General features: G+C 33.0%; 3 protein-coding genes across 3 annotated transcripts; all 3 read left to right on the plus strand.

The window, feature by feature from the left end:
• Window positions 1–4,173: 4,173 nt before the first annotated feature.
• On the plus strand, window positions 4,174–8,491 carry LOC143561262 (G-type lectin S-receptor-like serine/threonine-protein kinase At4g27290). The gene is made up of 8 exons (XM_077049387.1): window positions 4,174–4,494; window positions 4,629–5,914; window positions 6,126–6,263; window positions 6,538–6,698; window positions 6,786–6,996; window positions 7,101–7,338; window positions 7,825–7,975; window positions 8,084–8,491. Exons 1-8 carry the CDS (start codon window positions 4,418–4,420, stop codon window positions 8,387–8,389), a joined length of 2,568 nt encoding a protein of 855 aa, XP_076905502.1. The 5' UTR covers window positions 4,174–4,417; the 3' UTR covers window positions 8,390–8,491.
• A 7,417-nt stretch (window positions 8,492–15,908) lies between these two features.
• LOC143561270 (protein NLP7-like) lies at window positions 15,909–17,602 on the plus strand. Its single transcript, XM_077049393.1, has 5 exons — window positions 15,909–15,920; window positions 16,024–16,083; window positions 16,185–16,345; window positions 16,421–16,992; window positions 17,069–17,602. The coding sequence occupies exons 1-5, from the start codon at window positions 15,909–15,911 to the stop codon at window positions 17,491–17,493; spliced, it is 1,230 nt and encodes a 409-aa protein (XP_076905508.1). The 3' UTR covers window positions 17,494–17,602.
• Window positions 17,603–22,245: 4,643 nt separating this feature from the next.
• LOC143561263 (diacylglycerol kinase 1-like) lies at window positions 22,246–27,205 on the plus strand. Its single transcript, XM_077049388.1, has 14 exons — window positions 22,246–22,469; window positions 22,583–22,625; window positions 23,844–24,048; window positions 24,129–24,251; window positions 24,333–24,461; window positions 24,542–24,627; window positions 25,104–25,233; window positions 25,351–25,399; window positions 25,492–25,574; window positions 25,664–25,731; window positions 25,839–25,913; window positions 25,999–26,086; window positions 26,177–26,293; window positions 26,371–27,205. The coding sequence occupies exons 2-14, from the start codon at window positions 22,594–22,596 to the stop codon at window positions 26,698–26,700; spliced, it is 1,515 nt and encodes a 504-aa protein (XP_076905503.1). The 5' UTR covers window positions 22,246–22,469; window positions 22,583–22,593; the 3' UTR covers window positions 26,701–27,205.
• The last annotated feature ends 306 nt before the right edge of the window (window positions 27,206–27,511 follow it).

The following is a 27,511-nucleotide window of genomic DNA, read 5'->3' on the forward strand; positions in this document are numbered from 1 at the left end:
TTCATAGCTTCAAACGCAAGGAAGCCAAAAAGTGTCAGATGCAAATGGTATAGATACATGTTGTTTGTCAAGACACGGCTTTTCATGTTTAGTCGTTTTCTTATGTTGAAAGAACAAGTACAAAATTAAGTTAGTTATATTATCCCTTAAAATATAATAAATTATATTTATGTTCTTAATATCCATCCAATTTTATACGTGAAAATATAAGAAAATGTATATAACTTAATGAAAACTTATTGAACAACTCAATCATCAAAGTTGGTGTAAAATATATCAAGTCGAAATGTTTTCTTTTAAGTTCTAATAATATGGGCTTGCTTCATTCAGACTTTTGGGCTTTCTTATTTATGGATTGCTCAATTTTTGGGCCATTGCATATGGGCCTCAACAACCAGAACTAGGTTAAATAAAGATGAATAATTGCTTTGTAAATGGAATTGTATTTAAATACTTACTTTGTCAAACCAATTTACATGTTAATATGTTATAGAAAGTAACAAAGCTTGTCATTGCTTTAGGAAAATGTGGCATGATTTTAAATTAAAAATTATATGTTAATTCTCAAATGATAGCTTTAATAAATATGCATATGTTGTAAAGTTCAAGACTCAAAAAGATGATGAAAGAATAAGAAAGATTCTTTCAATCAATTTCTCTATTATATAAAATACTTTCAAGCATTTTATAAGAAGTTTAAAACAATAAAACCTTTTATTTTATTAAAAAAGAGCCTCAAATGATTTAACTTATCTTATAAAACTTTTTAGAGACACCATTTCATTATATCAAACTTTTTATAAACTTTAACTTATTTTATAAAGTTGTCTAAGATTATATAAGACGTGTTCATAAAGTTTATTAAAATATAGTTATTTTAAGTAAGTTTTATGTTAATTTTAAACACGCACTACTTATCTTTCATTTGTGTGTTTTTATATATACCTAATACTTTAGTTTGGTTCTTCTATAATTAATTACTTGAATGTTCAGAATTATATGTTTAGTTCACTTGTTTTGTTTGGCAGTTTATTTCGTCTATAAGTTATAAGTTTGAGTAGATTAATTTTATGCTTCGTTTGAGTAGGATTAGTATGATTTATTTTAGTATAAATAAAATGAGTAGGGGTGCTTGTGGGTGTGCCAAGATTTATAATAAATAGAAAAAAATAATATTTGTTGAGGTTAAATTCCGTGTTCGTGTTTTTAGAATTGATTTCACGAAAATTGTTAACAAAGTGTCATAAGTAAATATGAGTTGGGAGTGTATATCTAAGTTAAATAACAAACCTTATATTAGAGGTGGGCAAATGAACCGGTTAATCAAACCGACCTAAAAATCGAACCGGTTTGAAACTGATTATGTTGAAATCGATTGAAACCGTAGGTTCGTAACCGGTTTGTAAATTTCTCCACCAAAACCGGTTCCAAACTGGTTAACTGAACCGAAACTGGCCAAACCCGAACCGAAACTGATGGTAACCTGGTCAAGAAACCAGTTTCAATCCAAACCAAAACCGATCATAACCGGTTTTGACTTTTGTTAACTAATCCGAATCAGTTTCAACCCAAACTGGTTTTGAGTTTTGAACTCGTTTGTGCACCTCTACCTTATATATATCATGATATTATTTTACATTATCATATCGAGTCCTATCACTTCTTTAGTTTTTTAAAGTATGTTTAGAGAATAAAGAATTTAGAGAAATTGAACATTCACACGACATTGTTGAGAGTCCCATGTGAGGTTGCCATTCATATGTTAAACATTCTTAAAAACACGTCACTCATATTTTATTATTTATCTTATGATTATTTGGAATTTACCAAAATACGTTGTCCCTTGTTGAGTTGTTGACCCAAACAACTCCCAAAAGTTGTTAATAAGTTAGAAAATTTCACTAGGTTTACACTTTAAATGCATATAACGATATTGTATGTATCTATTTATTTATTTTCTTTAGGAGAATTGGTTTTAAATAGTCTCACTATGTCCTATTGATAAATAATAGCTCAACTTTATACTTGGCTGATGACGGCCTCAAGTAAAAATTTATTTGTTTTCAACGGTTTGCGACTAACGGATGGTTAACTCCGTTAGTCTGTTGCTTACGTGGCACACCCAACTCTAAAAAAAAACCTTATGTGACACGATTACATGCATGGCATGGACTCTTTGTAAAAATCTTTTAAATATTGTACAAACAGAAAATTGAACTCCGTCACTTCATTCAGTTCGTAAACGTGTTGGTGAATGTGTTGGTGAATGAAGAGATGGAGGTCACCGCCTTACACTCAAAAGAAAGTTGTTCATTATTCACTTACACTAGTATTGAACTCCGTCACTTCATTCAGTTCGTAAACGTGTTGGTGAATGTGTTGGTGAATGAAGAGATGGAGGTCACCGCCTTACACTCAAAAGAAAGTTGTTCATTATTCACTTACACTAGTACCCATGATGTATATTTTCAAATTTTAGTTTTATGTAATTATAAAAAGCTACAGACTTTGATAAATAAAAATCATTTCAAAACATACAAGTTATATAAACATATACGAATCATATATGATTTTGTTCTGACACATTCTAGCATGACTGAAATTTATATGAGTTGTATAGACCTATATGACTTCCAGCATTTAAACCTATATGAAATCCAATCCGGTTTCGTCATAAGCCAAACCGAAAGCCAAAATTACAAATGCTTTGAGATCACATGCATAAATCATAAACAATGGTAAGAAAATAAACAAACAATCATGGATGATCATTTTTGTTATGCTCAAACTTCAAAGTTAAAGTTGTTGAATTTGTTATTTGGTACGAGGGATATCATACGCACACGATGATATAATCAAATATTGCATGCCTTTGAGATCCCTAAACTATTATTATTATTATAATTTCATGCATGACAAAACCCTTGATTTGAGGATTTTGCATGGAACATGATAAAATGTGAATCCCAATTTTAAATCATAGTTTAGGAAGATGGGATTCCTAATTTCATGGAAGAAACATCTTATCAAGACCGATTCTCGTTATCATATTCTTAGAAGGGGTCATAAGCGAGCTGAGCTGAGCTGGCTCTTTATCTTAACAAGCGAAATGTGAACCCAATCTCAGCTCCTAAAAATTCGATCCAACTCGTTATTTTTTATAAATTAATTTCAGTTTTTGTCGTGTAGTTTTACATGTTGTGTGTAATTTTGTCCATAGTTAATAAAGATTTAAGTGTACTTTTGTAGGTCCCAAAACAACCAACGGATTTTGCACTTGATAAACGTGTCGAGACGGGTGCGATATAAACAAATGATCGAACAAATAATATAAAGATAATATTGAACGACTCCGTAACCGGTAATAGATATAAACAAACCGATCCCACCTAAGGTGAGCTCCTCTTGGGTGGTGGTTTACACCATACAAAACATACATACAAATGACAAATAAAGTCAATATATAGCCAAATACAAACATTCTAGAAGTTTCTCCCGTTGAAGCTAAACATGTACACCGAAGCTCTCGTCTTGGATTCAGAATTCACGTCCACTTTAGTTATTTCCTTGACCAAATATATTTAACGAGTTTCGCCATCTTAATATCGCAAGTCACAAATTTTGGCCCTTACAACTTTATTTAGTTCATGTGTAATTACTTTATTTACATAATGTGTATTTATGACACGGAAGGACCTTGCACGATTTTTACGTTAAACATCATTTGTACAATAAACTATATATACGTCCCTATTTATGTATATGAAAAAGAAAAAATTATATTAACACTACATCATGCATGATTAACAAACTATAAATTAAATTTGGATATGCTATTAGGTTACGTTTATATATATATTAAAATTTTGGGCTTTACTTAATCACTTAAAACAAGCTTAACAAAAGGCCAACGATCTGAGCTTACCTTGGCTCGGCTCAAGAACAATGAGCTGATTTCGAGCGAGTCATGAACTTTTTGAACATCTCTATCTCTTAAAAACTCTTTCTTGTTAGCAAACATGACAATATTGATCAATATAAAGGGTAACTGGATAAGGTCTCACATGCGATAAAAACAATTACATGACACGTTAATTCGACCGAGGTGGACCCGGACCCGGATCCAATCCATGACCCAAAAATCAACATATCCCTAAAGATTTTATCTTAATTAACTATTATTTTTGTATCAACCTACCATCACATTGCAATCTTTGTGGGATTGAGGGAACTTGAGTTCTCCAAAAGTCTAGAGAGAAAACACTACATGATTTAAGCTTCTTAATTCTTATCATATCTACTTACTTCATACAACTCTCACATGACATCTAACTTAACATAGCAACTTGTTTCACAACAGTTATTTTATCTTAGCTTACTCAAGTAAAATAACGCGTTGTTTTTTCAAATTCGTGTTATGATAGTCTTGGCCATGAAGATATTTAAGCCGAAATCATACACTTGTTTCGTGCAGCCAACTTCAATATCCAGCAGGTACAAATACAATATGTTACCATGCTTATGAATAAATTAAAAGACAAGAAAATGGTCTTTTACTTAGAACCAAAGTGATCTTATTTCATTATTTGCATAAAACATGACTACTTTCTTTTTTTATAAAAATGCAGCTTCTTATATTTCATGATGCCTTTTCTTTTACTTCAAATCGTCTCGGGTTCAACCGATACCATCACTTCAACTTTCCCATTAAAAGATGGTGAGACGATAGTTTCTGCCCGTGGGCTCTTCGAGTTGGGCTTTTTCAGCCCGGGAACTTCAAAAAACCGGTACATTGGCATATGGTACAAAAGCATACCAACAAAAATTGTTGTATGGGTTGCTAACCGAGAAACCCCGGTTACTGATAACTTGGGTATGTTAAAGATCACAAATCCCGGGTTACTCACCATTTCAAATAATAATAATAATAATAATAATAATAATAATAATAATAATAATAATAATAATAACATGATTATATGGTCATCTAATTATTCAAAACCTGTCCAAAATCCTATAGCACAACTTTTAGACACCGGGAATCTTGTTGTGCGAGATAAAAACGATAATTCAAATTACTTATGGCAAAGTTTTGATTACCCGGGTGACACAATGCTACCTGGGATGAAAATGGGCAAGGATTTGCGGACAGGGCGAGAAAGTTACATCACATCATGGAAAAATGATGATGATCCGTCGACGGGTGAGTATATGTTCGGGTGTGATCTTCGTGGGTACCCGCACCAAATAATTAGAAAAAATGGTGTGCTTCAATATAGAAGTGAGCCATGGAATGGTATTGATTTTGGTGGGATTTCGGTTTTGCCACAAAATGCTATTTATAAGTTTGATATGGTGTTTAATGAAAATGAGGTTTTTTACACTTATAACATGTTCAACTCCTCAATGATATCAAGGTTGACCATGAATCATTCCGGTATTGCGCAAAGATGGGTGTGGGCTGACCAAGTAAAAGATTGGGTTGTTTATTTTTCGATACCAATAACCGACGGCTGCGATTTGGTGTGTGGTGCTTATGGTAGTTGTGCTATAAACAGTTTTCCAAAATGTGGTTGTTTGGATAAGTTTGTGCCAAAGTATCAAAATGAATGGAATGGTGCAAATTGGTCTAAAGGGTGTGTGAGGAGAAAGGCTTTGGATTGTAAGAAGGATGGGTTTGTGAAGCACGCGAATATTAAGTTGCCTGATTTGCAATATTCGGGTTTTTATAAAAATGTGACGTTGTCGCAATGTGAGAAGTTGTGTTTGAAGAATTGCTCGTGTATGGCGTATGCGAATATATTGAAGACGGGTGGGACGGGGTGTATGATTTGGACTGGTGATTTGGTTGATATTCAAGAAGGTCCATCGTATTCGTCGGTACTCTATATCAGAATGGCCTTCTCTGAGCTAGGTAACAAGAAAAACTTATTTTTAGTTATTTGTTACATGGAGAGAAAGAATATGAATATGTATTCAAAATGACCAAAGTTATAACCTTCTGATAGATGCAGACTATTCTTAGTTTATTTCTTTTAACTTATGTTTGTTTAACTATTTTCAATTTATATTTTTTCTTTTTTAACAAATAACCCGAATGCTAACTGTTTTGATCTGAAAAAAAGGCGTTTCACGTTCTCATAAGAAGAAACGAAAAATGATTCCGATGATCGTTGCACTAGTTGGTGGGGTCTTAGTAAGCGCGGGTCTGATGTTTGCTTTTTGGAAAAAATGGAAAAAGAAATCCGTTTCGAAGGGAGAAGGTAAGAAATTAAAACCTTCTAAATCAATTTATTCAGAGTTACGTTTATATTGAAGTACTTTAGTTTTTTTGTATCTTTGACATGTGGAGTATTTATAAAGAACACTATTTGTTTTTTTAACAAGTAATGTTTTGGGCCGACACAAGCCGGACCGTTTGACTGGAGACTAGCCCATTTTGCCACGTATTAACATTTATCTAACAATTTAAAGAACAAAAAAGGTATTTTTGTGCCAAAGATGTTTTTTTTAACCATTATCCTTTTACCATTGTAGAGGAACAAGCGGGAACCGATACCGATCAACTTCACACCAATGAGAGCCAGAAGGAAGATCTCGAGCTGCCGTTATTTCGTTTATCCGAAATAGTTAAAGCTACGCATAACTTTTCGTATAATAATAAGCTCGGAGAAGGAGGTTATGGACCAGTTTACAAGGTAAGTTTTAGACTACTTGTACCCCTATTAGCTAACATTTATATTACTAGTTTGACTATATTTTTATTAAACATATTTACATCTCAGGGTGTTCTTCAAGATGGTAAAGAAATAGCTGTGAAACGGCTCTCAAAAACATCAAGCCAAGGGCTTGACGAATTCAAAAACGAAGTTATTTGCATATCCAAACTTCAACATAGAAATCTTGTAAGGCTTCTCGGATGTTGCATTCAAGGAGATGAACAAATGTTAATCTACGAATACATGCCTAATAAAAGTCTTGATTACTTCATATTCGGTTCGTTTCCTTCTCATATATTCATATTAATAAAAAAACTTTTGTTTATATTAATTTGTAGCGTATAAACTAGTATAAAATGATTTTTGACATTTTTTGGTTAGATGAAAGCCGACGAAAGTTGCTTGATTGGTCCGAACGTTTCAACATTATAAACGGGATTGCACGTGGACTTCAGTATCTTCATGAAGATTCAAGATTGAGAATTATTCATAGAGATCTTAAAGCTAGCAATATTTTGTTGGATTTTAATATGAATCCGAAGATATCTGATTTTGGCATGGCAAGAAGCTTTATAGGAGATGAGACTCAGGCTAATACAATGAAAGTTGTTGGAACTTAGTATGTTTTTCCATACTCTTTTCTTCCTCAATTTTCATGTCAGGATTGGGTGGCAAAATGGGTCAATTTGGGTAAATTTTAATACGGGGCGGGTTGGGATCATGTTGACCCGAAACACTCCCCCTCCCACCCAATTTTGTGTATTTTACAAATAATAGATCTGGTTTAAAAAATTGTAACTTACATAATGGGCTAGATGGATGGGTCGGGTAACTGGTCAAAATGATAATCTTTAGTGTGGGTTGGCTAGACGACACTTTTTGTCCCATTTTTCGTACATTATAAAACTAACAAACTTTTCTATAGAATTATGTTACTAAAAAATAATAATCTTTTTTTAATAAGACAATTTACGAGGCTGTATGTTAGACAACTTTCTAGTTTTAACCGGTTTTTTCAATTTACACGAGTACTTTTTAAGGGTTTTTTGGTGTTTTTTTTATTACAAACATTTTTACCGTTCTTATAGTTGTTCTTGTTTTGTAGTGGTTACATGTCTCCAGAATACGCGGTGGAAGGTGTTTTCTCAATAAAATCAGATGTATTTAGTTTTGGTGTTTTGGTATTGGAGATCGTGAGTGGGAAGAAAAACCGAGGCTTTTTCCACCATAACCACCATCATAACCTTCTAGGACATGTAAGTATCTCCTATAAGTGGCAAAGCGGATGGGTCGGGTAACGGGTCAATTTTTCCATCTTTTAGATTTAATATATACTAAAATATATTTTTCTTGACGTATTTTAGGCTTGGTTACTTTATCAAGAAGGTCAGTTAATGGAGCTCGTTGACCCGACAATAACCAGCTCGTGTCATTTATACGAAGTGTTAAGATCACTCGAATTGGCTTTATTGTGTGTACAAAGAAACCCCGATGACAGACCGAGTATGTCTTCGGTTGTGGTGACACTAAGTAGTGAAGGAGAATTACCTGAACCCAAACAACCCGGTTTCTTTTACACCGAGCATGTTCCTAGAGACGACAAGTCATCAAGCACCCATGCACCGTCATCAACTAACGCAATGACCATTACACTCGTGGATGGTCGTTAGATAACATTGTTCACAAGCTGTTCAATAATCAAATGTCTATTTTGTAAGTTATGTGTAAATTTATGCTTGGTTTGAAACTTAAAAGGTATGTTGAGGATATGTTGTGTTACCTGGGTTCTTTGTCTTTTAAGTTTATAAGTTACTAATTTTATTTGATTTACTATAAAATGATTAAATAGACATTTTTAGTGTTATAAGTAACTTATTTTTATTTCATTTTACTAAATGTAATATAATGAAATTTAGCAAGGTGTAAATGAGTTAAGCCACTCATAAGCTACCGAGTTTAATTGGCTAGCTAAAAGCTCGAATCCAGCTAAGCTTAAACAAGATCGAGCCTAAAATTAAGCATGTTTAATTAACGAGTATGTCATGGGTTAGAATACCGCTTTGTTATGGGTCAAACTTATGCACTTTATAGGTTTAAATTCTACGCTGTATTGGGTTAAAATACTGTTAAAACTTGTGCTAAAATTTTGCACTTTTTGAATGCTTGGGTTAAAGTGGTGCAATGGATGGGTTGAGCTTTGAACGGTTTGAAAAGTTTGGGTAAAATAAGTGTCTTAAATTATGATTGTTTTAAGACCTTGAGTTTGAGCTTCAAAAATATGATGTTAACTGTCATGAAACATCACACATGAACTTGCATTGGTTTTGTGTGATGTTAAAATGTTCAAAACGTTTTGAATTTTTTGACTCATTTGATTCTTAAGTTATTGTGTAATTTGTGTTCTTGTGTCTTGATTTGATCAAATAAATTGGTCTTGGTTAATCGAGTCGGTATTAATCATTCACTTACACAAAAGTTAATTAATCGAAGTAAGGAAGCGCATGCTTTTTTTAGAATTAGATCAAATAAACCGAAATGAAAAATTATGTATCGTGTAAAGAATGTTTGTAATTTCATGCCATTCAAAAAAATATATATCTGGAAGTTATGCATTTAAGTTGTGTAGTGAAAGTGGAAAATGATAATCATGGTCTCTTTTTATGAGAGTTTCGACGATGAAGATTAGTGGTCGAACAATGTAGATGACGTAACTAAGGCGTGTAAGGCGCTATGACAAAAATTGATTTCGTCACGATGCAAATGATTGACACTCGGATTTTTATTCATAAGATATTATTTTTCTGACTGAGATTTTATTATTTGTGTTTTAGTTTATTGTAGTGCAACAACGGTAATTTTGAAGTTGATAATTTTAATGTTAATTATCACTTACTTGACATGTGTAATAAGGCTTATGACATAGATAGACCACACTCGTGCTACTAACTTGAAAACTCTAATAAGAATAAAAACGTAATAAACTTTTGTAAAATATTATATGAAAAAAGAAATTAATGGAATTTCTATACAATATATCATGACATGACTGATAAACTAACATAAACGAGTACCACATTGCAACTTGTAACATACACACGTGTCAATGTTCAACGACGGATCATACATCATTGGGACGTTGTCAAGTACGTAAAAAGCATATGCGTCGTAAAAAGCTATTCGACTCATATAGAAGGTGTTTGTTAAAATGGGGTCTATATCAAACTTAAATAACTTTTGTAACAATTGTTGTTCGATAATATAATATCTGCATAAAAATAAAAAAGTGAAAACGAACAATTTTATGCATTTAAGTGATGTGAATTCTAGAAATCACTATAATGATGGATTAACTATCAACTGATGTGAATTTTATCAAATAGTTCACAAAAGTGCAATTAAGCAAATAGTGAAGTGTTACCTCAAAACAAATCAAAACCACTTCAAATTAACTACTCCATTAATTTAGGGGTGATGTACCCAAGTCAATGATAAATCAATATGATAATGTCAAACCAAAATAAACCCAACTATAAATCTACAATCATCTACTCATGAACCAGAGTACTTTTACTCGGCTTCACTACTCGTAAGAGGGGGCGGTTTTCCCAGAATACCTGGCCTACTCAGCCCGGCCGAGTTCTCAACCCTTTCCACCCTTAGGCAAAACACCCTTTTATTTTATCTTTCCCCTATATAATACCAACATTGTATTTTATTAATAAAAAATAGAGTTTATCGTCACAAATTCATGGGCTATGATAAAGTGTGTGCAACCTGTAATAATAAAACAAAATTTCACATGAAAATACTATATTAATTTTGTAAAGAAAAAATGGGTAGTTTAAAACACAAGTTGTCATTTTTGGACATGAGTTTATCAGATTTAAAAATTACTTTTCGTATTATACTTGGAGTTTATACCATACACGGTTTAATGATTATTTGGATACATCATACAAGTCTACACCATGAAAACAATTTGTAAAACAGTGAGTAAAGTGTAAGTCAAATATAGAAGAGGGATGTTTTTGCAATCTTTATCAGAGAGTAGCATATATTAAAGGAAAATTGGATTTAAATAATCTCACCTTTAATAGATTGGCCAATAATAATCCCACCTCCGGTATTTCTCGCTGGCAGTCCCACCTTTTCAATGTTTTTTGTTTTATAAACCAGCGTTAAAAAAACCTAACGGGTTATGTTTTTGCTTATGTGGCGAGTGACATGGCTTTTTCAATATCCTACCTGGCTTTTCCCTTTATATTTTGTTTCCATCCTTATAGTTCAGGGATCTAATTGCAATTTCTATTATATTATTTTCGTACTTATGGTTTGACAAATAATGCGAATTTAGTTCAAAAAGATTATTTTTTGCATATGGATCCTCCACGTTTCCCAGTTTTGCCAATTACATCCAAATCACTAACTCCGTTAAATTTAATCGTTAAGTCTGGGGTAGATATGTCTTTTTACTATTTCTTTATTATAATACTTATTTTGGTGAACTACGGTTTTCGTCCTTGTGGTTTGTCCAAATCTGCGGTTTTAGTTCAATAGTTTCAAGTTTGCAATTTTCGTACTTGTAGTTTCATTTCACTTGCAATCAAACCCGAATTTATTAACCTCGTTAATTTTGGTCGTTAATCCATTTGCGTGCCCCTCACGTGACGACCAGTTTTATCGTTTCTCTCCCTAAATAAACTTAAGTCCTAATTCGCAAGCCCCCTCACGTGAGGGGTTGGGGTGTATTTGAGGAAAAAGGAAAAAAAGGAACAAAACTGCCCCCATGTGAATGACACACTAATAGGTTTAACGACCAGACTTAGCGATATTAAGGAATTCGGGTTTAATTGCAAGTGAAATGAAACCATAGGGAAGAAAATTACAAATTTGAAACTACTGGACTAAAACTGCAGATTTGGACAAACTAGAGAGACGAAACCGCAGTTCACTAAAATAAGTATTATAATAAAGAAATGGTGAAAAGATATGTCTACCATGACTTAACGATTAAATTTAACGAGGTTAGTAATTTGGATGTAATTAGCAAGAACTAAAAAACGTGGAGAGTCCATATACAAAAAATAAATTTTTTGAATTAAAATCGCATTATTTGTCAAACCATAAAGACAAAAATGACACTTTACTCATTATTTTAACATATCCGGCATATTTATAGCCACCCCACTATCTCGATTACTATTTTTTTAATTGATAAATGATGTGTTCATAAGTCATGTTAATTAACTAATTTGTAACGTCCATCTCCACCCGTATTCTTTTACTCGTCCACGTATAGCTAAATAAAAAATAAAATAAAATAAAATAAAAAATAAAAATAAAAATAATAAGCGTAGGTAATTTATTTGATCAAATAATACTTCTACATGATAAACCATCCTTAAAGCATAGCAAAATACATGTTACAAATTATAGTGTTGATTACACAAATAGTCTATATGTGATTTGGTAAGGATCATACTTTTAATATCTGAATTAAAAAAAATTTATTTTGGGTTATTATGATTCACTCATGTTGAGGGAGACTGGGATTAGAACGTTTTTATCAAATCGACCAACTAATCCCTTTATTAACTACGTTTAGAAGGATCTCTTCTTAAATATCATTAGACGAACATATGCTTTAGTCGGGTTTAATTGCAAAGGAAATCAAACCACATGGACGAAAATCACAAATTTAAAACCACTGGACTAAAACCGTAAATTTCGACAACCACAAGAACGAAAATCGCAGTTTACTCTAAAACAAAATGTCATGTAAAAATGCTATATTTTGTAAAAGACAAGTTATCATTTTCGACATGAGTTTATCAGATTTAAAAATTATTTTTACCATGGGAAAATTTCTCAAATTTACTTTTGACCAACATGTTTTAATAACATACACGCTTTTTGAAAAAATCTCAAAATGATCATATTATTTCGTCGGATCTAATTGAAATAAGGACTTATCCGACGGTTTAGTATAGCCTATTAAATATTGACACATATTCAAATTTTTGGCAGATCTGGCGTTTTTTAAGTTATCCGATGGATTCGTGTTCTTGGCGACACAATAATAAACAGTCGGATCTGATGATTCAGTTCATGCTTCCTTCGGAGCGAGTGTTTAATTTGTCCATCAAAACCTAGATTTTCAATTATGGGGTTTTTGACTTTGAGTTATAGAGTAAATTGAACACTACGGTTGTGTTCTTCTCGAAAAACTAAGTAATTCAAACAATGAATTTGCTTGATTTTGTGTAGAAAAAAAGAAAGATGGAGATGGAGGTTGCTTATGAAGGTTTAGGGGTTAAGAGGTAGAAGATGAAGAATTACGTCGGATCCATTAAAAATTCCTTCGTCCGACGGTTCTTTAACGAATTCCATCAAATACATTAATACGTTGACACGTGACGCGATTTTAAAGGTACACGAAAACCGTCGGACGGTGTTGAAATTCTGCCGGATCTAAAGGTATAAATAGCTATTTTGGGTGTTTTTAAAAGCTATGGCTAAAAATGAAAAGTGTTTAAAAATGTTTATTTGAGGATTTTTCGCTTTTAGAATTATACTTTTAGATAAAAGATATAATACAATAATCCTTAACGTACATTAACATAAAACAACACCTATATTTTGGGTTGAGCGAAATTTGTGTACGCTTTTTATATACGTTTAATGATTATTAGGATATATATAACATGAAAACAATTTGTAAAACAATGAGTAAAGGGTAGGTTCTTAATCAGAGAATAGCATATATTAAATAGAAGACTTGTGTTCAATGTGAATCAAGCAAGTCAACTATATTGAGATCATCTGATCGAGCATAAAACTGTTTTCCTCCGAGTTGGTTGAAAGTTGAAACCATGGATACAGAAGACGTCTCCGAATTCCTAAAACTGTTTCCTCCAAACTCTCTTCATTACAGGCAACCTGAATCTAGATATTTTTCTGCATGAGTTTTAATTTTTGGAGCCAAAATGAAGGATCTGAAAATCATTCATATTCGGGTGAGTTGCTTACTTCTGTTTTCCTTTTTAATCACTGTTTCCTATGAATATGTTTCACAAGATATAATCTGCACTTCTTTGATTAATAACTGACGTTACATATATATATATGTATATGTATTGTGTTTAATCTTGTGATTAAAAACCAAGATCCTTTTTTCTAGTTAAATGTTGATTTCATTAAAAAAAAAACAAGAAGAAAAACCATATTAAGTGTTGTGAAGCTACCCTTGGGCACCGACCAATCTTTCAATGTCATATCATTTTTACCCTCAACTACCCTAGACTATCCTAAGGACTAGGGGTGTTCACGGTCCGGTTTTCGCAGTTTTTAGATCAAACTGCCAACCAAACCTTTAGTAACGGTTTCTATTTTTGTAAACCAAAACCAAATTGTAGAACTCTTAAACCGAACCGACCCGTTACTAACGGTTTGGTTCCGGTTGGTTTCACAGTTTGTGCTTGTTGGACTTCTATAAGAATTAACACAAGCGATTTTAACAAGTAACATAATATATGTTCAGATTTTTAGAGTTGTTTGGTCTTCTTCAAGAGTTTAAGCAATCACCGAAAACTAGTATGTAATGCGCAAAATTATGGAAGAGTAACTGAGTAAGGGTTTGATACGGACGAAATAACGAGAGTGGTGGGACTATAAAAGCTGAATGTATAGTTTAATTTTAAAGGAAGGTAAAGTTCGATTAAAGTGTGTGTTTTTGGAATTTGGCTTGGCCCCCTTTTTTTTTATTTAGATATAAACACATTGTATGGTAAATGGTTTGTGTCTATTTACACCAACTTAAATTTAGTTATTTATAATAATACACATGTGCGAGCGCGCGCGCACACACACATATTTAGTGTGACTAAATCAAACGGTCCAGTCCGGTTTTATCCAGTTGGTTTTGGTACAAACCGTAAACCAAACCATTAGCTGCGGTTTGAAATATTTGAAACCGACCGACCTAAAGTTAAGATAAAAAACCAACCATGAAACCGAACCAATGAACGGATTCGGCGGTTTCACGGCTTCAAACCGAACCATAAACAAGGGCTGACAATGGTGCACCCAAACTACACCATAGAATTTTATTTTTAAATGTAAAATAAATCAAAATTTATAATTTAAAAACTCAAAAACAGATAAAAATGCATACATTATAGATTTAAAAATACATAATAATTAAACAACATTTTATTAAATAAAACATAGATAAAAAGACTATTCCCGGCCATATATGTCGCAATTTCGAACACACTTGGTGTTGTGTACGATCGATTGATCCTCTCATTTAATTTCCTCTGCTGTATTGAGCTTTGAAATAAAATAGTTCCAAACTCGTGGCCAAAAACTCAACGCCCGTTGCTCCACGGGGTCCATGTCTTTGAAAACATGAACCCAAGCCTTAACTAACGCTACTTCTTCTTCACGTATCCATCTTCGTGACGCAATTCGTTGGAGATTTGGTTGCTCCACGTAAAAACTGTTTGAATTTAAAGATAATGAAAAAACTGTTGTAGAATATTGTGTAGACGTGTTTTGGTTATTAATTTATAAACAAAACACCCGCCGACAACAATCATTGGGGTGGCGGTGGTGTTCCCTGCGGGGGTTGTACCTCTTGTGGGTACCCGTCGCCCCACTCCCTAAGATGAGAAATGAAACCTGTGTATTTACTAATATATAACTATTGTAAATTATGCAGCTGATCTTGGCACTCCCATGAGTCACGACAACATAAAATTTGTGTTTTTTAAACTTAAAACTGAATCCTATAAGTCATGGGATATCTGTCAGTTCTGGGCACCTGTAGCAATCGGTGGCAGACAACTACTTACAACTTCAGGTCAACCGTTTGTAGTCTGGACGTTGAAGCATCGTGCCAAAGAGATCGCCAAGTATAGGCTATATACTGAGAAGTATAAATATAATATCGACACGAATAAAGTTGGCATTGAAGGGGATCACACGATCTTAAGCGGTGGACCCGCCACGACATTCCTCAATTGTTTGCCATGTATTTATGAACGAGAGGATTGTGATGACGAGAAATTCGGCGTTTCTCTTTTTATTCCTATTTGTTTCCCTTCTCAAAGCTCATGTATTGGTGTTCTCGAGTTTGCTTCTAGCTCTGAGACTGCTTTTGTGCCTCTTTTTATTTCGCAAACGATTATGGCAATACAGGTATGAGTTTGGAATTGCTTGGCCCTTTCAATATTTTTTTTATTTAAAATCCATATGATCATTGCTAAACACATTTAATCTAGTTTTCTACTTCTCTTCATAGGAAGCTGGTCTGAATGTGATTTCTGTGCAAAATCTTATACCATACAATGTAAGGCTTCCAGTAACAACTTAAATATTTAAAAAAAAAGTGTTTTATAACAGTTGAAATTGATGATATTTTTCATTCTTGTTAGAAATCTGATGTTTACAATGCTAAAACAGACTATAAATGGTCTCAAACTTGCCAAGGACGAAATCAAAGAGGCCTTAAAGGTCGTTTGTGAATCACATAACTTAGCTCTGGCTCAAGTCTGGATCGCTTATGAGGATAAAAGTCATGTGCTTTTGTCATCTCCTTTGGAGGACCCTCATATGAAACGAATGTTAGCGATCAAGTTGACTGGTTATCTAAATACTAAAGAAAAAACTGATTTTGTTAATTAACTTAATTACTTTAGCATGTGCAATGTAATTCCTCGTGGAATAGGTTCATATGGATTTCCAGTACTAGAGACACTGCAAGATTATGGATCACGCTATATTTATGTGCTTCAGTGCAATAAGCTCGTAACTTGGGATCATAAATTATATAATTTGACTAGTGCGTTTGCAATATGCTTGAGGAGTAACAACACCGGCAATTTTAATTACGCGTTTGAATTCGTATGCACCAAACAAGAAAACTATATTAATTATTTGGAGGACATTATCCTTACAATAAAAAGGTGTTTGCCAAGTTACAAGTTTGCGTCTGGTATAGAACTAGGTGACGAGTTAGATGTTATTGTTGCTCAGAGTTCTACACGAAGTAAAAATGATAAAACTGGCGAAGCTGAAACGTTTGAGATTTTTAGAGGAAAAAGATCAACACCAATGCCGAAACCAACAGAAGAAGGAACGAAAGCAAAGGTTGGGGACTACATTGCACCTTCTAGGGCGGTACGCAAGACAACTCCAAAAGTATTACCTCGAATAGTCATTGAGGAACAATTTGGAAAAACCATGAAAGAAGCTGCAAATAACCTTAAAGGTAAATTGATCATAATCTTCTATATTAAAATCATAATTTTCTTAACAATTTTAACAACTTTGATATTGTGCTATAGTATCTTTATCCACGTTGAAACGTAGAGTAAAAGATCTTCACATCCAGGAGTGGCCAGGACCGAATTATGAGAAGAAAAAAGCAAAAACTTTGTCCATTGATCAAATTAACACAAATAAAGAAGACAATGGAGCAATTCGGGAGCCATCGGCCATTAAATTCGACCAAAATACCCTAACTATAAAAGCTGAGCTTGGAGATGATATGATTAAATTTCCTATCCATATCTTGCAAGCAACATTTTCGACTCTTGTCGAACAAATTGGTAACAGGTTCAATTGTCTCGGGACTTTTAAGCTCAAGTACCGTGACGAAGCTGGAGATTGGATACTATTAAGATCTGATGAAGAACTGAGTTATTGTATCGAAAATTTGAGAAAAATGGAAACAAATGAAGTTCGATTGCGTGTGTTCCCAGTTACATAATCAATATTTGGTCTTGTTGTTCCAATGGAATCTGTTATAATAAATGGATGTATTTGTTTTCTTAAGTTCTTTGTAATTGTTATGACTTTTTTCTTTATTTCAATTAAAATGCTTGTATTTGAATGTTTCATGGTGAAACTAATTTAGCAATTTTCATGACTGGATCATTTCTTTATTGTGAACTTTTAAAAACTAGTTTTATATCCGTCTCAGTCCGGATTTTTCAAAATTATAAACTTAAAACTTAACCAAAATGCTCATCCTAAATAACTTATTAATTGAAAAAATTAATACGAAAAGTTCATAAATCTATTTTCGAACCTAATAACATGATATAAAATTTTTTTCTCAGTTTGGAACCAAATATTTTCACATGAGATCCGGAAAAATAAAAACATACTTTTACCGACTTGCATTTGTTTTCCTTTTGGAGCAGTTACATGTCTCTGAAATACGCAATGAATGGTGTTTTCTCTGTAAAGCCATATGTGTATTTAGTTTTGGTGTTGGAGTTTGTGAGTGGTAAGAAAAATCGAGTGTGTTTTCAACATGACCACCATCATAACCTTCTTGGACATGTAAGCATCTCATATAAGTGGTCAAACGGATTTTGTAGGCAACAGGCCAATCTAAGCTCGGGCCAACACAGATAACTCTTGACCCGGTTTAAGACAAAAAAAAAACGGTTTTAAAACCGGTTTGATTATGAAATACTCAAACCGCTAAACGAACCAACGGTTTGGTTCGGTTTGAAAACCGGTTTGGTAGAAACCGGTATAGAAACAAACAAGTTCTGTTTGGTTTTCGGTTAACCAGTTCTGAATCAGTTTTCTTTACACCTCTAGATCTAGTATTCTAGTAGTCCACCCTTATAGCTCAAATTCATCTTTAAATTAAGTTGTTAAGCCCAAACTAGACATGCTAGAAACACTTATTGACCATAATGCTAACTTTTTTTGTTTAAGCAGCTAGTCATACACCCTTTTTTTTTATTAAAGCACCTTGCTCGGGTTTGAACCCAGTGCTAACTCTTTGATGTATTGAAACTAATGGTTGTGGTTTTAGAATTCAATATAACAATATGAGTAAGTTGGCGTAATGGCGTTACGTTTACTTTGTAGATCTCAGTCATATTTTTATCAAGTGATTTGAGTTTGAACCTTAGGTCACGAATGAAAACCCAAATTAGATCAATAATAACTAGAGGCCTTAGACATACCGGTTTCTTATAATGTTTCTGAAGTGTTATTATCTTTAGATTAATTTATGTGTAAACTAACTATAAACTATAGAAAGGATTAGTGAATATTCATCGGTTGATGTCAAAAGGTTTATATGTTGGAGTAGGTGAAATGATCCCTTTAGTAATGTTAGTTAAATATTTAAATATGACATTAGACTTTAAAAATTATTTTAACATATCTGGCAGATTTATAGCCACCCCACTAAATCAATTAATATTTTTTAATAATTAATGTCTTCATAAGTCATGTTAATTAACTAACCAGTGACATCTATCTCCACCCCTATTCTTTTACTCATATACGTATAACTAAATACAAAAATATATAAATAAATAACTAATATAAAAATAATAAGTGTAGGTAATTATTTGATCAAATAATACTTCTACATAATAAACCATCCTTAAAGCATAGCAAGATACATGTTACAAATTATAGTGTTGATTACACACATAGTCTATATGTGATTTGGTACGGATTATACTATTAAGTTTTAATATCTGAATTAAAAAAAAACTAATTTTGGGTTATTATGATTCACTCATGTCAGAGGAGACTGGGATTAGAAGGTTTTTATCCAATCGACCAACTAATTCATTTTATTAACTAGGTTTAGAAGGATCTCTTCTTAAATGTCGTCAGCCAAACATCTGTTCCATTCGGCTACAGAATCATGAACGCATCTTCATATGTTGTCTCTCTTTCGGTAGTCGTAGTTCCAAAGTCATAAACCACCATGTCGGACCAAACATTCGGGCCTCTCTTGCTCATGAATTGAATCACCATCTAGTTGTTATTATTATTAATCAAATATGGGTCGGTTTTGAAGCATGATCGGTTTTGGGTGCAAGGAGGTTGTGTCAACATCTTCAATCGTCAACGTGAGATGGTGTTGTCGTTGTAAACATCAGTATGATCAAGCAGAATCAAGGTGTGTAGTAGATGTGTTCTTTCTAGGTGATTGAGGATTCTAGTCTCGTTGTAAACATCAGTGTAGATTTAGCATTATATTTATTGAGTGTATTAGTTAAAGTTAGTCATTCTTATAAAAAAAATTAACAAAGTTGGAATTTTATTATTTATCATCTTTTATTTCTAATGGTAGAGAAGTCATTTTACACAAATATTTTAGCAGAATTTTTAAGTTAGTCGTAACCGAAATTATTACAAATAATAAAATAACATAATACAAATATTTAAACTTAAAACTCGAAATATGACATGTTGAAACCACATGAAGTAATTGTTAACTCTAAATAATGATAGATTAAAATATTAGACTCCATGATGGCATGATCTACCAAAACAGATCTGAAGTCATTGAGGTGAAATTAACACCTTATTAAATATTTAATAATTGCACATCGTTTTTTTTATAATTATTATATATTTTAATTATATTTACGTATTCATTTTAATTATAAAACTATTAATATATCTAATACGTGGACCCATATTAGCTGAATTGATTTTCGTTTTCTATGATGTGAATTTGATTAAAATTCAGTAATTTAAAAATTAGATGTTAACTTTTCAACCACCTTTAAGGGCCTAATTTTATTATGAAATATTTATTATTCGTAAATTGTTACTGCACAAGACTAGAATCATATACAAACTGAAACCGAAATTTCTTGTGTTTTTCATTAAGAAAACTATATTATTATTTTAGTTTTTTTACATATACTATTTGTAATAAATAAACCTGTAAATTGTCACCTTGTATTGATGAATACAAAAAATATATACATAACAAAAGACTTCCACCCTATATTGTTGAATGTAAAAGTAGATACATTAGATATAATTATATAAAATATACTTTTTCCATTTCAAACTTTACATCTAATTTTTTAAAAACGTTCAAATTTGATAGCTTCTATATTTGGTGGCGTTACTTTTCTTAAAAAGCATATAGGGCCGTCTTTGCCAACAATTCCAAACATTAACCCGCTATTATCAAATTCGAGCATCAATTAGTCATTCAATTCTATAAAAAGCGATAGGATTTACGTTTCATGATAAAATACCTTTTCATACTAAGATATCATATAATTTTTTCTAGACCATTCAAACTTATACCATACCATCACGTATGTTAGTACATAAAGTTTAAAGGGTAACACCGCAAGATACGTGTCACAACCAACGCTAATTCAACATTTTTTACCTTTGGCACAACTATGCATTCTCTAGCAATTGTATAAATTCTTGAGACATATATGATATAGTAACATATAACAATTTTGAAGGTCATGTTTCTCTATACGGACATATTACATCACGTTACTTGCCATATAATGTGTATACCATACCATACAATAACCCTATGCACGTGTATGTGTATCCCATAACATATAAAACCCCATACGAACATACACCGTAACCTAACTATACCAACAAATCATACAACAGTCTATTGTTGTATAACATCAAATCAATTGAAAGATTGATTATATTCTCTCCCTAATTAGACCAATAGTGGGGTGGTGCCTCTGCCACCCCACCCTACTTTTTTTGGTTTAACCGCTCCACATTTCTTTCAAATGTGCACCAAAAAGAAGAAAGTCTCTATGGTTAACTGAACAAGGGGCTCAAGGTGTAAGACCAACTACAAAGTTAGTTTAATCATTATGCATTTTTGATGAAAAAGTTAGTAAAACTTCACATACATTTTCACTTTTTAAACATACCATTACAAATAATATTAAGACATCATTTATTCATTTTTACTTAAATGTTCTTTTCAATGTGTTGTAGTTGTAGGCAAGGTCTGCCTTAGGGGGTGGCAGGGTAGTCGATGGCTACAGACCCGACACCTCGCTAGGTCCGATTTTTTTTTTTTAAATTATAGGTATTTTTATAAAAAAAAATATGTATAAATGTTTTAACAAATCACTAGTCTGGTCTAGTGGCAAAGGGGTATAACATTTAACCAAAATGTTGTAGGTTTTAGTTGTATTTAAAACATTTTAAGCTTATTTTTTATACAAAACTTTTTACACAACACAAATCATAATCAAGTAAGTCTATTTAAAATTAAAATGTTTAAACCCAAAAAAATGTTCATTTTACTTAAGGCCTAAAATAATTTTCTCATTTGACCCAAAAAAATTTCCGTCTTCACGTAGCGGGCCCTGGTTGTAGGAAGTTTGAGTTTCTCAATGAAGACCAAGATTTAATCCCCACAAACAACACTTTCAAGGCAGAGGGGGGGGGGGGGGTTGGCTCAGTAAAGAAAGAATAAGGATCTTTGTGATCTCCAGTTTGATCATTCGGGCGTACGAGTTTTACCACCAATAGATCTTGAGATGGATGAGTTTTTCCGAAACTAGAGGTATCTTGAAGACATTTAAGAACTCTATACGGCTGATTAATTTCTTGTCACTAAGTTATCTCGTTAGTAGCTAAACAATTCTCTGATTTTAGACCATTAAAAAAAATTATGATTATTGAAAACAGAATATTCAAATATTTGTCTGGACAATAATAATATTAAGCGATACCAAATTTCACGCGGTACTACCAAATTGACGTCGTCTTCTTCTTCTTCATCTTCTTCTCATTTCCTCCCAATTTTCCGATCACCTTCCTCTTTCACATTCTCCCTACACCGTTATTAATAATAATAAGAATCCATAATCTCCAGATTATTATTATTATTAAAAGTTCGTTGAAATTCGAATCGGTTGAGTGCACAATTGGATTTGTTCTGTTACGGCTTCTATACAGGTATTAATATATATTCCTTTATATATATGTACATATTTGTGTTAAACGGACTGAAACCTAATGTGTACGTTATTTGATGGAATATTCATCATCGATGTTGTGTCTCCGTGCAGTTTTTAAACAAATGGCAAAGGATTTGAAGGTGCGATCGGACAGGTAATAATAATAATAATATAATAATAATAATAATTTTTAGTATTATAATAATAATGCAGCTTATTACGTATATATATATATATATGAATCGCTAGGGTTTGATGTTATTGTTGTTGAATTGCGTTTGATTTCACAGAGTTTGATATGAATGTGTTTTCGATTAGGATCTGGTTAGGTTATGTGTTTGATTTTACGTGTTTTGGAGTTTGAATGTTTGGTGACTCGTTGTTTGCGGTAGAGTTTGTTTATGTTCGTTTGTTAAGCTTTTATCGGACAAGTGAACGGTTCATGAACAGCTAACATAATGAAATTTCATGTTCGTGTTCGTGTTCATTCATTAAGGAAATGAACTTTTGATGAATTGTTGTTGCGTTAGGTTTTGGATTCTGTTTAGGCTATGTGCTTGATTTAACGGTTTTTGAGTTTGAAGGTTTGATGAAGTGTCGTTGTAGAGTTAGATTTTGGTTTTTAATTACGATCTGTGTAGGCAGGGCTGTAAACAAACTGAACAGAACCGTACAAGGCCTTGTTGTTGATGTACATTCGTTAAGCTTTTATCGGAGAAACGAACGGTTCACGAAAAGCTAACCGAACGGAATTTCTTGTTTGTGAGCCGTTCACGAACACGTGTTAATTATACATATAAATGATCACATAATACTCATATATGTATTTTTGTTTTGTTGTTAATAATTTTGCTTAAATTTATATGATAACATTAGAAGAGTTATTAAAAGTTATAATAGCCTTTGAACAAACATAAACGAACACATTATCGAGCGTTCACGAACACAGTTGAACAAATATGGTCACTGTTCATGTTAGATCATTTTGTTAATCGAATGAAATTTCTTGTTCATGTTCGTTCATTTATTAAATGAACAAACGTAAACGAACATCCCGCCAAATGGTTTTGCGAATGGATCACCACACGCTTGGTTCGTTTACAGTCCTATGTGTAGCCGTGTTATGTTTGATTTTCTGTGAAATCTGATTTTTTGAAAAAATTAATTTTGGTGAAGGGCAGATCATATGTTGATATTGACTTGTTCCTGAATTTGAAGTAGTTTTGATCACGAAAGGAATCTATTCTTTGTATATCTGTTAAAACAGTTTGGATCAATTAGAATCTTAAGAATTTATTCTTTCTTCTTTCATAAGTTTTATTAAATAATTAAAATTCAAACAGAACCTTACTCAACCAAATTATTCTTGCAGTCAAGAAACAGTAACTTGTGATTCTGAAGATGACAGCTTAAAGGACTTTTTGATACCGGATTACATAATGTTACGTGAATCAGAAGTTAAAAAACCTTCACATGTTCCTTCGTCTCCGGTGATAGTTTTTGTGAACTCGAAAAGTGGTGGACAGTTAGGTGGAGAGCTTTTAGTCAGCTACCAAACACTCCTAAACAAAAATCAGGTTACCTATATTTTAACTGCACATGAATAAAATTATTTACAATGTTATACATATCTCTGATGTTATGGTTGGTATTATAGGTATTTGATATGAATGAAAACGCTCCAGATAAGGTGTTACACCAGTTTTATTTTAATATAGAGAAACTCAAGCATGATGGAGACTCATTGGCCCCAGAAATCCAGAGGAGGTTAAGAATTATAGTAAGTTTGTTAATGTTATTATCAGTTTTTATTATGCTATTGTTTTATTGTTAGTGTGTTTATGAGATATGTGTGTATTAGGTTGCAGGCGGTGATGGAACTGCGGGTTGGATTCTTGGAGTGATTTCTGATCTCCACTTAACTCAGCCGCCTCCGGTTGCCACAGTGCCGCTAGGAACTGGAAATAATCTACCATTTGCATTTGGATGGGTATGATGGTCCTAAATTTTGTATTGTTTGACATTTTTCGTATGAATGAGAAGCTTATAATTATTTATGTTGACTTATAGGGGAAGAAAAACCCTGGCACCGACCTTGAATCTGTGAAGATGTTTCTTAATCAAGTTAAAGATGCTAAAGAGATGAAGGTTGATAGGTAAGTTCTTTTTTTGAAAATTTTGTATATGAAGCTTAAGTTGAATATTGCTGGTATCCACCTGTCAAGGTGGTCCAAGTGGCATAATAAATGAAGTCTATCATATTATTTGGAACTAAGTTGACCAATATAGAAGCAGAAAGAATCAATGCCTTCCTTATAACATTTTTCTGTTTAAAAAAGTTACTTCTTCTTGAATTAGATTATTTCAAATTTCTAATTCATCTTTGCTTGGATCATCTGAAGTCAGTTATTGGCTGTAACTTTTGCACATTGTCACATTCTACTGATAATTAAAAGAGTGCAATTTTTAGAGACTTTTAGATGTTTGACAATATCTGTTGACTAAAGTGAAATTGACAATCAGGAAGGCTGCAACTCAATGCAAAATAAAAACAAAATTTTGAATTTACACACTTCATACTCTAAATATTAGAAATAAAAGTTGCTAAATTTACATTTTTTGGTGCTCCCAGCTGGCACGTTCTCATGCGAATGAAAGTTCCAACACGAGAAGAAGGTGCTTGTGACCCCATACCACCTTTGGACCTACCACACTCTTTACATGCAGTCCACCGTGTCGACCAATCAGATGCGTTAGACAAGGTACCCCCTAATTATCTTACAATGTGCTTAAGAATCAAAAATTTATGTATGCCATAACATTAGAAACCACTTTCTGTTTTTAACATTGTTTAATGAACATTTGATACTTTTTTGCAGCAAGGGTACCGCACATTTCGTGGAGGATTTTGGAACTACTTCAGCATGGGTAAGTGTTTTAAATCCAGGCGTTATCATAATTATCATCAAATTTTTAACTTCTTTAGGGCTCTAATTATTATCTGTTGTTTAATATTATAGGAATGGATGCTCAAGTGTCATACGGGTTTCACACCGAAAGAAAATTAAATCCAGAAAAGTTCAAAAATCAGGCATCTAACAAGGTATTGCTATACTGCTTACTCATGTAAGTTATATGTTTAATCTTTTAAGTCTTTTACTTATTCTTGTGGAATAACTTTTTAACGAACAGAGCGCATATGCAAAGCTCACATGCTCACAAGGGTGGTTTTGGGCTTCACTTTCTCAACCATCTTCATGGTAAGGATTCAAATTCAACATTTTTTATTTGAATCAGTGGTTATTTTGTTATTAAGCTATTTTTAAGATCGATTACGTTTAATTCACATTATGTGCTCTTATGACAGGAATATAGCACAACTGGCAAATGTTTCGATCATGAAAAAGCCAGGTCTATGGGAAGCCCTCACCATACCTCCCACGTAAGTTTTATACTTACTCCGTATTTCATTGTTGCTTAGAATTCATATTTTCAAAATGTAATTAAAACTTGCGTTTAATCGACAGCATCCGGTCAATCATTTGCCTCAACTTGCCTAGCTTTTCTGGTGGACTTAATCCATGGGGCATGCCAAGCAAACGAAGACTCAGTGCGGTCAGCCTTTGACTTTTCATTAATCTTTGACCTTTTTAAAACTAACTGCTGCTAATTAAATTTTCAAAATCATATACTTATAATCAGCAGAGAGAATGGACTGTTCCATATGTTGATGATGGATTTATCGAGATTGTCGGATTTCGAAACGCTTGGCACGGTGCTGTTTTATATGCGCCAGCTGGACATGGGACCCGTCTTGCACAGGTAGCAATTTTATTGTATATTTTTGTATTCAACATATATATATAAGTTATAATTTTTTGGCCCGTTACATTTTGCAGGCGAGAGGAATTCGTTTTGAGTTTCGTAAGAGTGCGACAGATCATACGTTTATGAGGATGGATGGGGAGCCATGGAAACAACCTCTGCCAAAATACGACGACACTGTGACAATAGAAATCTCATGTTCGGGTCAAGTGAGCATGTTAGCAACTGGAACCTACCCGTCCAAAAGCGTGTATGACCCTAACACCCCTCGCACTCCAAAGGATAACGAGTGTGACAGCGATGAAGAAGAGGCCGTTGTAGACATATCTGAAGAACAACGAAAGTTTGGTGCAGCGCCTAGTTTCCAGTTGCCCGAAGACTTTCACATATCGCAAGTGAGTTAGTTGTTGTTTCGGTTATGAAATTTGTTCATTCTATTTTATTATGATTTTAGCTTTGATTTGTTGATATGGGATTGGTTTGGAAGTTTAGTTGGAGATTGACTAGAGTTGTAAATCATTAATGAAACTTGTAGATTTACAAGTAATGAAAATGACTCAAATGGTGTAATGCAGTTTGGATGCCATGTTATTATTGTGTTTAGAGGCGTTCACGGTGTGGCTCGGCTGGTTTTGATGAAATTCTATCCGAGTTATAACTATGGTTTCAAAAAATGACAAACCTAACCAAAACCAGCCTGGTTGGGTGGGTCGGTTGGTCCGGCTGGTTTTAGTGGTTTATTGTTTGAAGCGGCATTTGTATTTTTATTTTCAAAATAGTTAGGTTGCATTAAAATATTTAGAATGAAAAACATACGTAAGGTTAAACTGTCAGTATGGAATTCCAAATTTTCAGTCGGATGGCTAAACAGACATAACCGAATCACACGAATCTGCCTATGCCAACTTTTTTTTGGGAACGGTATAAGCTTCATATATCACTGACTAAACAGGACAATTACATAGACAACACGTTTTTGCATCCACCTTCTAATTTCTATTCGTAAACCACAAAAAGAGAAATTAACGATGTTCTCCGATGTTTGTTAGTGTTCTAAATATCGTAGTCATTCAAAAATCTCCACAACTCCCACCATGTCGTCATAACAATCGCTTCACTCAAAGCTTTTACTTTATGTATTTAAGAGACTTTGTCTTTATCACTGGACCACCAACAAAAAGTGAAATTAACGATGTTCTCCGATGTTTGTTAGTG

This window comes from Bidens hawaiensis, unplaced genomic scaffold (assembly GCF_021521415.1).
Source record: "Bidens hawaiensis isolate Kalapana, Puna unplaced genomic scaffold, B.hawaiensis_p1.1 tig00020645_1, whole genome shotgun sequence".
Taxonomy (NCBI): Eukaryota; Viridiplantae; Streptophyta; class Magnoliopsida; order Asterales; family Asteraceae; genus Bidens; species Bidens hawaiensis.

Coding starts and splice junctions, on each gene's coding strand:
- LOC143561262 (XM_077049387.1), top strand. CDS start 4,418: ATGATAGTCTTGGCCATGAAGATATTTAAGCCGAAATCATACACTTGT. Junction 6,699..6,785: donor GTTATGGACCAGTTTACAAG/GTAAGTTTTAGA, acceptor TTTACATCTCAG/GGTGTTCTTCAAGATGGTAA. Junction 7,339..7,824: donor ATGAAAGTTGTTGGAACTTA/GTATGTTTTTCC, acceptor CTTGTTTTGTAG/TGGTTACATGTCTCCAGAAT.
- LOC143561270 (XM_077049393.1), top strand. Junction 16,084..16,184: donor CATACAATGTAAGGCTTCCA/GTAACAACTTAA, acceptor ATGCTAAAACAG/ACTATAAATGGTCTCAAACT. Junction 16,993..17,068: donor AGCTGCAAATAACCTTAAAG/GTAAATTGATCA, acceptor ATTGTGCTATAG/TATCTTTATCCACGTTGAAA.
- LOC143561263 (XM_077049388.1), top strand. CDS start 22,594: ATGGCAAAGGATTTGAAGGTGCGATCGGACAG. Junction 24,462..24,541: donor TACCATTTGCATTTGGATGG/GTATGATGGTCC, acceptor GTTGACTTATAG/GGGAAGAAAAACCCTGGCAC. Junction 25,400..25,491: donor TTGGAACTACTTCAGCATGG/GTAAGTGTTTTA, acceptor TTAATATTATAG/GAATGGATGCTCAAGTGTCA.